At 57.2% G+C, this 12,035-nt stretch overlaps 2 protein-coding genes across 4 annotated transcripts; one reads left to right on the top strand and one right to left on the bottom strand.

Moving 5' to 3' along the window:
- Positions 1-3,064: 3,064 nt before the first annotated feature.
- CFAP157 (cilia and flagella associated protein 157) lies at positions 3,065-10,224 on the top strand. The gene is given in 10 exon segments (XM_012458099.2): positions 3,065-3,225; positions 5,389-5,660; positions 6,554-6,707; positions 7,191-7,458; positions 7,791-7,921; positions 8,169-8,319; positions 8,656-8,738; positions 8,740-8,817; positions 8,905-9,091; positions 9,723-10,224. Coding segments are annotated over 10 exon segments (1,557 nt in total). The 3' UTR covers positions 9,795-10,224.
- On the bottom strand, positions 9,554-11,527 carry PTRH1 (peptidyl-tRNA hydrolase 1 homolog). 3 transcript variants are annotated; one of them, XM_012458100.3, is made up of 5 exons: positions 11,429-11,527; positions 10,862-11,081; positions 10,492-10,591; positions 10,268-10,313; positions 9,554-10,171 (listed from the first exon to the last, which is right to left on the bottom strand). In XM_012458100.3, exons 1-5 carry the CDS (start codon positions 11,522-11,524, stop codon positions 9,989-9,991), a joined length of 645 nt encoding a protein of 214 aa, XP_012313523.1. In that variant the 5' UTR covers positions 11,525-11,527; the 3' UTR covers positions 9,554-9,988. The 3 variants fall into 3 exon arrangements, with proteins under 3 accessions (XP_012313523.1, XP_021529720.1, XP_021529721.1); XM_021674045.2 differs by lacking the exon at positions 10,268-10,313; XM_021674046.2 differs by lacking the exon at positions 10,492-10,591.
- Between the last annotated feature and the right edge of the window lie 508 nt (positions 11,528-12,035).

The raw sequence follows: 12,035 nt of genomic DNA, 5'->3' as shown, positions 1-12,035 counted from the left end.
AGGTTGCAGTGAGTTGAGATCGTGCCACTGCACTCCAGCCTGGGTGACAGAATGAGACTCTGTCTCCAAAAAAAAAAAAAGTGTAAAAGCTGTTGGAACCCCAAAACCACTTTAAGTCGAGAGGTGACTGATGTGAGCCACGCAGCCTGTTTTGCAGTTCTCCTTCAGACTGGAGCTTACCTCCCACTGCATTGTTCCCATTCTGTAAATGACGAGGAAAGACCAGAGACCAGAACTCCCCCTCCCAATCACTGATCTTATTGTAGATTAACTGCCTCCTTTATTGGCCTGTACCTAACTCAGACCAGATGGCGTCCTGAACAGAGACCATGTGGCATGATCATAACTCACTGCAGCCTCGAACTCCTGGGCTCAAGCAATCCTCCCACCTCAGCTTCCCAAGTAGCTGGGACTACAGGCATGTGCCACCATGCCTGGTTAATTTTTGTTTTTAAGAGATGGGGGTCTTGCTATATTGCCCAGGCTGGTCCATGAACTCCTGGCTTTAAGTGATCCTCCCACTTTGGCCTCTCAAAGTGCTGGGATTATAGGTATGAACCAGTGCTACCTGGCCAAGGGCATGTTTAGTGATGCCTGGCCTCCCTGCCTTCCTAGGGCCTAGGTTTCTCCCCTCCAGAGCCTCCCAGAGGTGACAGTGGCCCAGGCCACTGTCCAGTCCTGGGCTGGATGCAGTCTGCATGGCTTTGTGTACTGCCTGACTCCTCTCAGGAGACCCAGCTCTGGCACGGTTGCTGACTTTGTGTCTCACAGCTCCAGTAGCTCTAGGCCCATCAGTCTCAGTCCCCAGGAGACTACAGAAGGCTGCTGGAGAAGCAGTCATGAGACGGTGCCCCTGTGGCAAGTAGCGGCCTATGGGCCAAAGTAGGGAGCTTTGGGGAGAGTCTCCAAGCAAGCCCCAGAAAGTCCTCTCCCTCCAGCCTACAGCCTCCCCTCCCTGCCTCCGCCTGGAAGGCTGGCCTGGAAGTTCAGCTCATTCCTCTTGCCACATGGTGCTGATGAAGCCATCCTGGTGCTGAGGAAGGGGAGGAGGGCAGGTCTCTAAGCTGACACCCTCTGTGGGCTCCAAGCTGCCCGAGAGGCTGTGGGTCCATCAAGCTGGGAATTCGAGCTATCCCCTGCAATGGCCCTGGGGAAAAGACAGTAGAAACTGGGGAGGCATAGGGAGGCCCCGGGTCAGCTGGGAGCACCGTGGGAATTTTTGCCCACCTAGGCTCCTGCGGGAGCAGCTGTTCAGGTGGGGAAGGGGGCAGTGTCCAGCAGGAGCAGGGGCATTGAGTTGGGCTGGAAGGGCACTGGGCCAGGCCTCTTCCCCCGAGGCCTCAGCATCAGCATCATCTGCAGTCCTGGGCTGTTGAGAAATGCTGAGTGTATGATAAAGCATATTGTTTGCTGAAAATGATGGCAAGGAAAACCTGGCAGCCCCTCCTCCCCTCTGCCCGTGGAAAACTGCTTGGAGCACTCTAAAGTAGCAAAACAGTATCTGTATATCATACACCAGTTAAAACAATTCTTTAAGCACAGGATACGTGACCCTGCCCCCGGGGCTCCCTCGTGGAGAATACTTGCTGGTTTGTCTGTGACCAGTGGTAAGCGGGCAGCAGCTGCCTACCTAGTTTATTTTTGTTCTATGAGAAAACACAGGACACCTGTTTGTTAGTAATAATCACTGTTCAGAGAGAATAAATACATGGGTCAGAGTCGGCTCGAGGCTCTAGGCTCAGAAGGCTGCTGGCCCCCTAGATAGTCCCACTTTGCTGTTCTGTCCAGGAGTCTGCTTCTCAATGCCTTCAGTGCCAGCTGGGTGGGGGGTCTCTATGGCTGAGCTGGTCTCGGTACTGGGCAGCCAGAGCTCCCTCACTGTTGTGAATGCACACAGGCTGAGGCCTATGCAGAAGCATGGGCATCTCTTCCCTCTGCCAGACACACTTCTGCCCTCCCAGGGCTGCCCTGCCTGAAGGGAACAGGCACCCTGGGAAGGACAGACCACCACAGGTGTCAGAAATTCTAGTAGCTGCCTGCCCACCACATAAAGCGGCCGGGAGCTTCATGGGCCACCACTCACTAAGTGCCCCCAGCATCCCTGCACCAGGAACTTTATGGATGAGGTCTCACGAGCTCTTTCACAGAGCAGGGTTCAGGCCATTGGCCCAAGGTCCCACTGGAGGTCAGACAGAGCCCAAATGTGAGCTTACTTTGGACCAACTAATCACTTCTTTGACCTTTTTCATCACCAACAGTAAAAACGCCCCCACTTCCCTGTGTTTCTGACCCCTCATGGTGCCCCCAAGGCTTCCTCATCCCCCTGCCCCCACCCCAAGAGTCCTGCAACTCACAAGATCTAGCTGCTCCAATAAACCACACTTGTGGAAGTACCACTGCCATCCACCTTGGCTATTGTCAGACTTTTTCAGGGTGGTGCTGTAGCCATCTCTTGCTGAGTGCCAAGCCCTGCGAAGACAGGGATGGAGAGGACCTGCCCATTGTCCCAGGGAGTGCCTGGGATGGTTGGGGAACACAGGCAGGCACTCGGGCCTGGCTGGCTGAGATTGGGGCTGGGGTTGGAGCTCATAGAGGCACCCAGCTGCCGGCCAGGGCCACACCCAGCTGGACCCCCTACCACACCCACGCCAGGACACTGCCACCCCAGACCAAAGCTGCAGAATGGGATTTGTGTGCCCAGGGTTAGTGCTGTCCATCTCCTATCAGCACAAAGGAGAGGATGGCGATTTCCAGGGCTCCGACCCACATGAACCAAACACAGCATTTATTTCCACAAGAGGGAAAGAGGGGTCTCCCCAGAAGCCCAAAAGGTTGCCCTGAGAGCCAGGGGTCCTGCCTTCCATGGCCTAGGACTCCCTTGGGCCTGGGGCCTCAATGATGCCATCTGCCTTGGAGCAGGACCTGGTACTGGCACCCACAGGAAGAGGGCAGGGTCCCTTTAAGCCCAGCCTCACTACCTCAGCCTGTTGCTATGTACGGGACTGGCTTCCTTAGCAACCACCTGGTCGCTTACTGGGGCCTGGAACCCTGGCTGCCATCAGCCATGGCTCCCAAAAAGAGTGTGAGTAAGGCAGGCAAGGAGCTTGAGGTCAAGAAGAAAGCGGGAAAGAAGGAGCCCATGGTGGCTGTGGAGGCACCTCTGGCCACAGAGGTGAAGGAGTTCTACCACATCCAGATCCGAGACCTGGAGGACCGGCTGGCCCGGTGCGTGGGCTGGTGGCCAAGAGTCTGGTGCCCTGGGTCAGAAGCCCATGCCCAGGGCAGGTTTGGCCAAGGGGCCCTAGGCCTGTGTTCTGGCCTCCCATGAGATGTCCAGACCCCACCCGACCCCAGCCTCATTTCCTCATATGTACCTTTGGGAGGTTTCAAGAGTTTGAGGGTAAATGGATTTCCCCCTTCCCAGCTCCTAGAACTCTGGGCCCATGATGCTAACTCGTGGCCCCGCCCCAGGCAATCCCTGCTTTCCCCTGCCTCACTCCTGCCCCATGGGACCACAGGCTTCACCAAAGGGTGCAAACAGCCCTCTGGCAGGCAGGGGAACCCCTGGCGCCACTTCCACTTCCTGGCAGTGGCACCTGTGCCCCACTGACCCACCCAGCACATGAGCCCAGTTGTTTCTCCACGCCGGGCCTCAGTTTACCCAAATGTAAGTGGGAAAGGTTTATTCCTCCTCCATGGCTGTGACATTCTGTTCTAGAGCCAGTTTTGTGTGTGACGTGGTGGGAGCAGGGACAGCCTCGAACTCTTCATTTAGAGCCATGTTCACTTGCCCATCATTTTCTCATGTTTCCTCCCAGTTATGAGGCACCAGCCCATCTCAGCGTGACCTAAAAAGACAAGCAGGGGCAGCTCTTCCCCAGGTGACTGATGCTGTGGGTAACCATAGCTAATGCTGAGTCCCTGGTGGTGCCAGGCGGGCCATGTGCTGGTGCAGAGTCCTCACAGAAGTCTTACTAGAGATGTCCCGATGTCATCCGCATTGCACAGATGGGGGAGACTGAGGCTTAGAGAAGGAAAGTCACTTCCGGGAATAGGAGGCACCAGGATGGGAGCCCTGGCCTCCTGACTCCCCCATGCAAGGCTGCTTTCTCAGGCCACAGCTCTGAAGTGCTCTGTGTGCAGTCACCACTTGAAAGATGTTGGTCAACTAAATTACGATATAAAACAACTTTCCAAGTATCTTCAATTATTTCATTGGAAACCAGTAAATTGGTTATGTGATGCTGATTGACTTCCCTTGAAATTCACAAACTTCCCTTGAGCTGAGACATCAGGTAGAATGTATTCAAGGAAAATGTATTTAGCAGAGTTATTGGCTGCTTACTATTTGCCAAGCGGTCTGTCAGGCTCTGAGAATACAGAGGTGGAGGAGAGGGGCATGTTATTAGATTTCAACCACCCAGTGGGACAAGGGCCAACTTACAGGAGAGCACCAAAGACAGGGCCGCAAATGTGGCTCAGGGCCAAGAAGGGTCCACCGGGGTTATGGGATGGAAAAAGGTAAGGGACACGGCAGGTACAAAGACTTGGGATTTGAAAGCGTGGGAAAGTTATGGAGGCATGCAGAGCTGGCTGACTGCAGCAGGCAGAATTGTGGCTAAGAGCCTTGATTCTGGGGGTCAGACTGATACCTGGCTTTGCCACTTACAAACTCAGAGTTCCTTTATCCTTCTGAGCCTCAGTATACCCTTCTGTCAAATAGTTATAATCATCATAGTACCTACATTTTTTTTTTTTTTTTTGAGATAAGAGTCTTGCTTTGTCACCCCGGCTGGAGTGCAGTGGCACAATCTTAGCTCACTGCAACCTCCGCCTCCCGGGTTCAAGCGATTCTCCTGCCTCGGCCTCCTGAGTAGCTGGAATTATAGGCACGCACAACCATGCCCAGCTAATTTTTGTAGTTTTAGTAGAGAAAGAGTTTCACCATTTTGGTCAGGCTAGCATTGAACTCCTGACCTCATGAGCCGCCTGCCTCGGCCTCCTAAGGTACTATGATTATAGGTGTGAGCCACTGTACCTGGCCAGTACCTACATTCCTATAAGTTGTTGTAACAATTTAACAAACACTGCACACCTGGCTATGTACCAGGCACAGGTGTTGGGGACATACTTGAACATAACAAGGCCCTGCCCTCATGGAGTTTACATTCTAGTGGTGTAATAAAAATAACATGCTAAGCACAGGCATTGGCTGCGGTCATGACTGCCAGATCAGGGGAAATAGTGGGAGATTAGGCTGGATTCTGATCACAAGGAATCTCAAATGCCGCTTTATGGGACAGGGGGTCCAGGAGAGTGGGCCCAGCTGCACTGCAGGCCTGGCTTGCCCAGCCTGACCCCTGGACCACTGCCCTGCCCCTGCCCCAGGTACCAGCGGAAGTGGGATGAGCTGGCTGTGCAGGAGAAGCTGTTCCGCCAGGAGTTCGAGCAGCTGGCCAACAACAAGAAGGAGACTGTGGCCTTCCTCAAGCGCACACTGGACCAGCAGGTGGATGAGATCACCGACCTCAACGAGCAGCTCCAGAACCTGCAGCTGGCCAAGGAGACGGAGAAGGACGCCTTCGAGGCGCAGCTAGCCCAGGTGCGCCACGAGTTCCAGGAGACCAAGGACCAGCTCACCACAGAGAATATCGTCCTTGGTGAGGAGGGGACTGGCTGGCGAGCCTGCAGGCACCCATGGTGGGGACAGAACACAGGGCTCACATCCCGGCTCTATCGCTGACAAGAAACAGGGAGAATAGCCCCGTGCTGCTTGGCACACACTGTCTTCCTTAACTGTCCCAGCAATCCTACGAAGCTGGAAACATCCCCCAACCAGTCCGTAGACGAGGAAGCACCTCAAAAGGTGAAGTGTCGTGACCAAGGTCCCCCAGTTGGCAACGGTTGTGAGGCTCAAATGTCAGACGGCATTAGAACCTGGCCCAGAGAATACATATAATCCAGCTGCTGGCCAGGTGTGGCGGCCCATGCCTGTAAACCCTGTGCTTTAGGAGGCTAAGGCGGGAGGACTGTTTGAGCCCAGGAACTCGGGAGCAGCCTAGGTAACATAGTGAGACTCCACCTCTACCAAAAAAATAGAAAAATTAGCCAGGTGTGGTGGTGCACGTATGTAGTCCCAGCTACTTGGGAGGCTGAGGTGGGAGGATCTCTTGAGCCTGGGAGGTTGAGTGATTGTGCCACTGCACTCCAGCCTGAGTGACAGAGCAAGATCCTGTCTAAAAAAAAAAAAAATCCAGTTGCTGTTGTCACTGTTACTTCCATGAGAGTATCAAGGGAGGCTTCTTGAAGGAGGCAGAATCTGAACAAAGCTTCATAACATTAGTGGAGGGGAAGAGGGAGGGAGCCCGGATGAAGGCAGTAAAGGTGGCAGGGCCAGGCAGGACGGGTAAGGGACGGTAGACCTGCCCCACTGAGTCAGATGGCACAGGGCACACGGGAAGGGACAGGGGCCTAAGGGTCATCTTTAAGGTCCTCGCCAGGCCTTGTCCTCTGAGGCAACCCCTCATCGGGCCTTGTGCCCTGCGGTGGCCAGGGGGGAAGCTGGCAGCCCTGGAGGAGTTCCGGCTGCAGAAAGACGGTATCATGGACAAGTTCACGTTGCTGGAGGACCAGGTGCAGAAGCAGGAGAGTGAATTCAGGGACTATGCGTACGACCTGGAGAAGAAGTCGGTGCTGGACAAGGACAGGTGGGCAAGCGGGGCACCCTCTGGGGCCTCCAGAGCCTTCATCCCTGGGGCCATGAACATCCTAGTCTTCAGGCCTCAGCTTCTAACTGGGAGGTTAGATGGGTAACTGACCCCCCCCCCAACCTGCTACTCCTTGGAATCCCAGCTGGTGATTATGGAAAGATGTGAGAAAAGGAATCAGCTCCCAGATGCAGTCCTCTTGCTGGCACTGGAGACTACCTGGGTGTCCATTTGCCACTGATTGGGATTAAATCATTTTTATTTAATAGTTGAGAGTACATTGAAATGGTACCAGTTCCAAAGGTCCAGAGGCTCCACAGGGAAAGTCCTGCCCATAGCTCCACCCCTCCCAGGGAGAGAGCGTGCAGGTGTTTCACACCCCTAGGTGCTCTGGAAACCTCACAGAGGAAAGGGGTGTGCCCAGGGCTTGTGCCCGCTCCTTCCTCAATCCGGCCCCGCTTCCCCTCCTGTCTTTCTGGCCAGACTGAGGAAAGAGATCATCCAGCGCGTGAACGTCGTGGCCAATGAGTTCCACAAGGTGACCACAAACCGGATGTGGGAGACAACCAAACGGGCCATCACGGAGAACAACAGCATTACCCTACAGATTGCCAGGATCTCCCAGCAAGGCGCGCAGCTGCTGCAGGAGAATGAGCAACTCAAGCGAAGTCAGGACTATCTGTGCAAACAGGTGGAGCTGCTGGAGAACACAGAGAAGGTCATGGCCAGGCACAAAATTGACTACCAGAAGGTTTGCCTGCAGGCCTTAGCACAGGGCGTTTGCATGCAAGGCAGGAGGTGACCCCAGGGGCCTTGCAGGGGTGGAGTCGAGTCAGGAGGGAGGGAGGTAGTGGACAGAGGACTGGGCCTCCTGTGGGGGCTGAAGGGCAGTGGGCCTAACTCTGGATTTTATTTATTCAAAGCCCCCGTAACTTATATAAGCAGAGCGCAGCCCTGGAAAGCTTGGGGCTCTGCCCAGTGGCAGCACTGGCCACTCTGCACAGAGGGGCTGGGGAGGCCTGGCTGTGTCTGGAGCTGGGGACAGGGCTGGCTGATGGCATGGCCACCTGCCGGCACCCATAGGTCATCCTCATGCTGACCAAGAAGTGCCAGGAGCAGCAGCAGGGCACCAAGGAGGCCAAGGAGCTGCGCCTCTTGCTGAGCCAGTTGGAGCAGAGAGTCATGCAGCTGCAGGTGGACAACCAGGCACTGACGTGCGTATAGCCTGAGGAGGGGCGGGTGGCAGGTGGCGGGTGCAAGCTGGGGCCAAGCTCCAGCCCAGCTCTTTCTGACCTCACGACCTGGGCCAGTGACTTCCCCTCTAGAGGAAACTGCCAGACGGGCTGAGGCTTGGGGCTGGCTAGGGGTCCCTGTGGGCTTGGAGAGAAATGGCAGAGCCCCTGGCCCCAGGTGGCGCCAGTCCTGGGGAAGGGGGAACGCTGTTGACTCATTGGGGCCCAGGAGCCAGAGAGACCAGCTGAGCCTGCACCTGGAGCAGCGGCAGGTGGACTTGCGGAGGCTAGAGCAGGAACTGGCTGATGAGCAGAAGGTTCGAGCCAGCCTGGAGGCAGCCCTGGCCCAGGCCACCTCCTTCCTACAGAGCATTCTGCAGGTGAGCAGAAGGGAGTGAGGGAGGGCGTCAGGGGAAGGGGATTGAGCCCAAGATGGAAGCTGCTTGCAGAGAAGGGGCTGCCTCAGGGTCAGAGGCCCCTCTTCCCTGAGAGCCTCCCAGAAAGTCTGTCCTTTGCTGATTCTGGCCTTTTCTGAGGAGCTGGATTCCTTCTCTGAGGCTCTGAAAGGTCTCGGGCCTCAGTCTTCCTGAATGGAGAATGGGTATCCCACCATATTCAGGAAACACTTCGTGGAAACAGGCACTGAGTGTGGAATTTCTTGGAGGAGTATGGGTACTGGGGCCACTGTGGGCCTGCTGCCACCCCGTCACCCACAGATGCGCCTTGATGAACAGGACAGCGAATTAGACGTGACGTTCCGGCCGTGGCACAAGGAGATGCTGCAGCAACTGCTGGTCATGCTCCACTGTGGTCCTGAGATCCCAGAAGGCTATGTGTCCCCACCAGGAGTCACAGTCCCATGGTCCACCCAAGGAGAGGTGAGCCTTCAAGCCCATGCTCAGCTCACTCTGGGCCAAAACCCAGGCTCGCCGAAGTCTCGGTGACCCTCAGCCCCTTCCCTACAGCCAGCCCAGCATCCAGCTGCTCAGGACTGGGTCTCTGCTGCCGCAGCTCTCTCACATCACACCCTACCGGCTGGGGGATCTAGGCCTGGTACCTCGCCACGCCCGCATCCCACCCAACCCCCAGGACCTCAGACTGCTGTCATATATCACCCACGTGGGGACCTTCCGGACACACAGCAGGCATGAGGTGAGGGTGCTAGGGGCCCCAGGGACAGCAAGATTGCAGCAAGTCCTGGGTACAAATGAAGGATCTGCCAGGCCACAGCTGTGTGGCCCTGGGGATGTAACCAGACCTCTCTGAGTCTTCCCACCTGTAAAATGGGCTGAAGAAAGGAGTGTCCGGGTCTCAGTGGGCCAAGGCATGCCCACACATGCCCCGGGAGCAGGGCTGGCTGGATCCTGCTGTCCCCTCCCCCACCAGCAAGGGAAGAGTGAGATCCCCCCGAAGAGGCCTTAGCTTCCAAGCTAGCATCTTTTTTTTTTTTTTAATTTTTTGTTGTTGTTGTTTTGAGACGGAGTCTCACTCTGTCACCCAGGCTGGAGTGCAGTGCCGCAATCTCAGCTCACGGCAACTTCTGCCTCCCGGGTTCAAGTGATTCTCCTGCCTCAGCCTCCCAAGTAGCTGGGATTATAGATGCCTCTCACCACACCTGGCTAATTTTTGTATTTTTAGTAGAGACAGGGTTTCGCCATGTTGGCCAGGCTGGCCTTGAACTCCTGACCTCAAGCAATCCACCCACCTCTGCCTCCCAAAGTGCTGGCATTACAGGTGTGAGCCACCGAGCCCAGCCTCAAAGCTAGTATCTTTAATCTTACAGATCCATGCCCCTGGTTCTCTAAAAAGGCTCAAAAAGTTTAGTCTTCCTGAATTTCCCCTACGTCCCAAGTAGGGCACAGAGAGAAGAACTGACTCCAGAAACGGACCATTCCAGCCACAGTCACCCCCACTTTAATCTGTGGGCAGCCTGGAACAGTCTAGAGGACAGCTGTATAAAAAGTAGATACCAAGGCTGGTGTGGCAGCTCTGTGACCGAGGCTGGGTTTGTGGGCACTATAGTCAGGCAGGCAGCCATGGCCACTGGTGTCAGGGCCCCAGTGAGGGCCCCTGGCTTCGCTCACGGATGTGGTCCAAGATCAGGTCGGCGGCTCGATCCAGCACCAGAGGCAGCAGCTCCTGCTCAGCAGGGGAGAAGGAGCCCAGCACATGGGCCTGTACCGCCTCAGGGTCTGTCGGGCGCCCGATGCCCACCCGCAGCCTTGGCATTGCCTATGGGAGAGCCAGAGAGGTCCAGGGAGCTTTGGCGAGGTGCTGGGGGACCACTGGCCCACCCCACCCAGTTGCACAACAGAAGGGTAGACTCACATTGGAGTTGAGGCAGATAATGCAGGACCGCACTCCATTGTGGCCCCTTCAAGGGATATGGGAGGGGCAGTTAGTGCCTCCCTGGGGCAGCATTCTTCTACCCCTCCCTGCCCTGGCTGGGTCAGAGCAGCCCATCTCCTCTGATGAGCAGGACAGCAGCCCTACTCCACCCCAACTGGGAGGACTGCAGCCCTATCCCAACCCTGACCATCTCAGGACCTCACCTGGCACTGCCCCCCAGCTTCAGAGCCAGTTTCCCCAGGGGCTTGTCCAGCTCATCATGCACCAGGTAGACTTCCTCAGCAGTCAGCCCAAACAGCTCCGCTTAGCACAGGGAAACGGCATCCCTGGTTACTGCCCATCTGCCCAGAGGAGCACCGTCCCAACTCCCATGAGTAGCGGCCACAACTAATCCCACTTCACATATAAAGAAACTGCGGCCTCCACAAGTACCCAAGGCCATGCAGCAACTGGAGCTCAACAGGCACTTGGAGGCGAACCCGCGGATCTGTCACAGCCAGGCCTCCTCTGGCCCCTGCGCCCCCACCCCCACCCCCGCGGCCTGCCCACCCACCCCTGGCGCCCTAAACTCACCAGCCCGGGCCACGCTGCGCCCGTTGGCGTTCATGAGCCGCCGTGGCCGGAGCAGGACCACCTGAGCATCCCCGAGCAGGGCCAGAGCTATGTCCGCGGCACAGTGCCGGTCGCGCGTCCAACTCTCCGCCACACCCAACCGCCGCGCCAGCTGCCCCAGAACCGCCATGCCCACGCTGTGTCGCGTGCCGGGCAGTCCGGGATTCCCCAGGCCAACCACCTGCAGGCGGCACCAGGGAAACTGAGGCCCGACAACTCTCGCCACCCCCTATCTCACAGCGTCCCGCCGGCCCCAAAGCAGAGGAGCGGAAACGCAGAGCAGCGCTGCAGTGGGGAAAGGGCGCGGAGAAGGAGCCCAGACACCCCACTCCCTAGGACTCCAGCAGGCTGGGCAGGCAGGGCGCCCTAGTGCAGAAGCGGAGCTTCTGGAAGTTTGGAGCCCGTCGAGCACTGGACCCACCAGTTAAGAAAACAGAACAGCAATTTGGAGGCACTAGGCCCGGGACATAATGGCCGAACTGAAGTTAGGGTCTGGGAGCCCGTACGTGGCCGCCCCACGCCACTCACCATCCACCGCTTCCCCGGGGGCCGAGGCTCCAAAACGCACCGGCTCATGGCCCGACTCAGCCGCTGTCCGGAGCGCAAAAGGCAATGCGGCCTCATGCCGCCCCCATTCGCCGCCCGGACAACGGGCCCTGACGTCATAAGCCCGCAGCCAATCGCGTTGCCACCTATCTGGCGTCAACCGCCAGCGTCCAATCCGGGCCGGGCTGCGTGGCCGCCTTTGTTCAGACGGGCGGAAGCGGCGAGGCGGTTGCTGTCTACTGGAGCCCAGAGGCCTTCCGTGGCGCGGCGTCACGGTGTCCCCACGGGGTTTGTGCGGGACGCTCGGAGCTCTTGCTTGACGTTCGGTTGGGGGGCGGAAGCCTCGTTATGCCCCCCCGCTATGGCCCTGCCTTGCGGCGGAAATCCGGCAAGTCCTTTCTCCGCTTAGGCCTCAACCTCCCCGGCTAATAAAAGATTTCTACCCACTTCCGGCTCAAATGACTTGGTTCCCGGGGGCGTGGCCTGAGGGGCGGGACCTGTGGGCGTCCTGGTGATGGTGCCTAGCAACGTCGGGACCGGGGCCGCGACGAAGTGGGCAGAGGTCTCGGGATCCTCTTGGAAGGGGCTT

The sequence above is a fragment of the Aotus nancymaae genome, unplaced genomic scaffold (assembly GCF_030222135.1).
Source record: "Aotus nancymaae isolate 86718 unplaced genomic scaffold, 86718_ANA_hifiasm-v0.15.2.pri h1tg000003l, whole genome shotgun sequence".
Classification (NCBI taxonomy): Eukaryota; Metazoa; Chordata; class Mammalia; order Primates; family Aotidae; genus Aotus; species Aotus nancymaae.
This window is presented reverse-complemented; position numbering and strand designations above follow the sequence as displayed.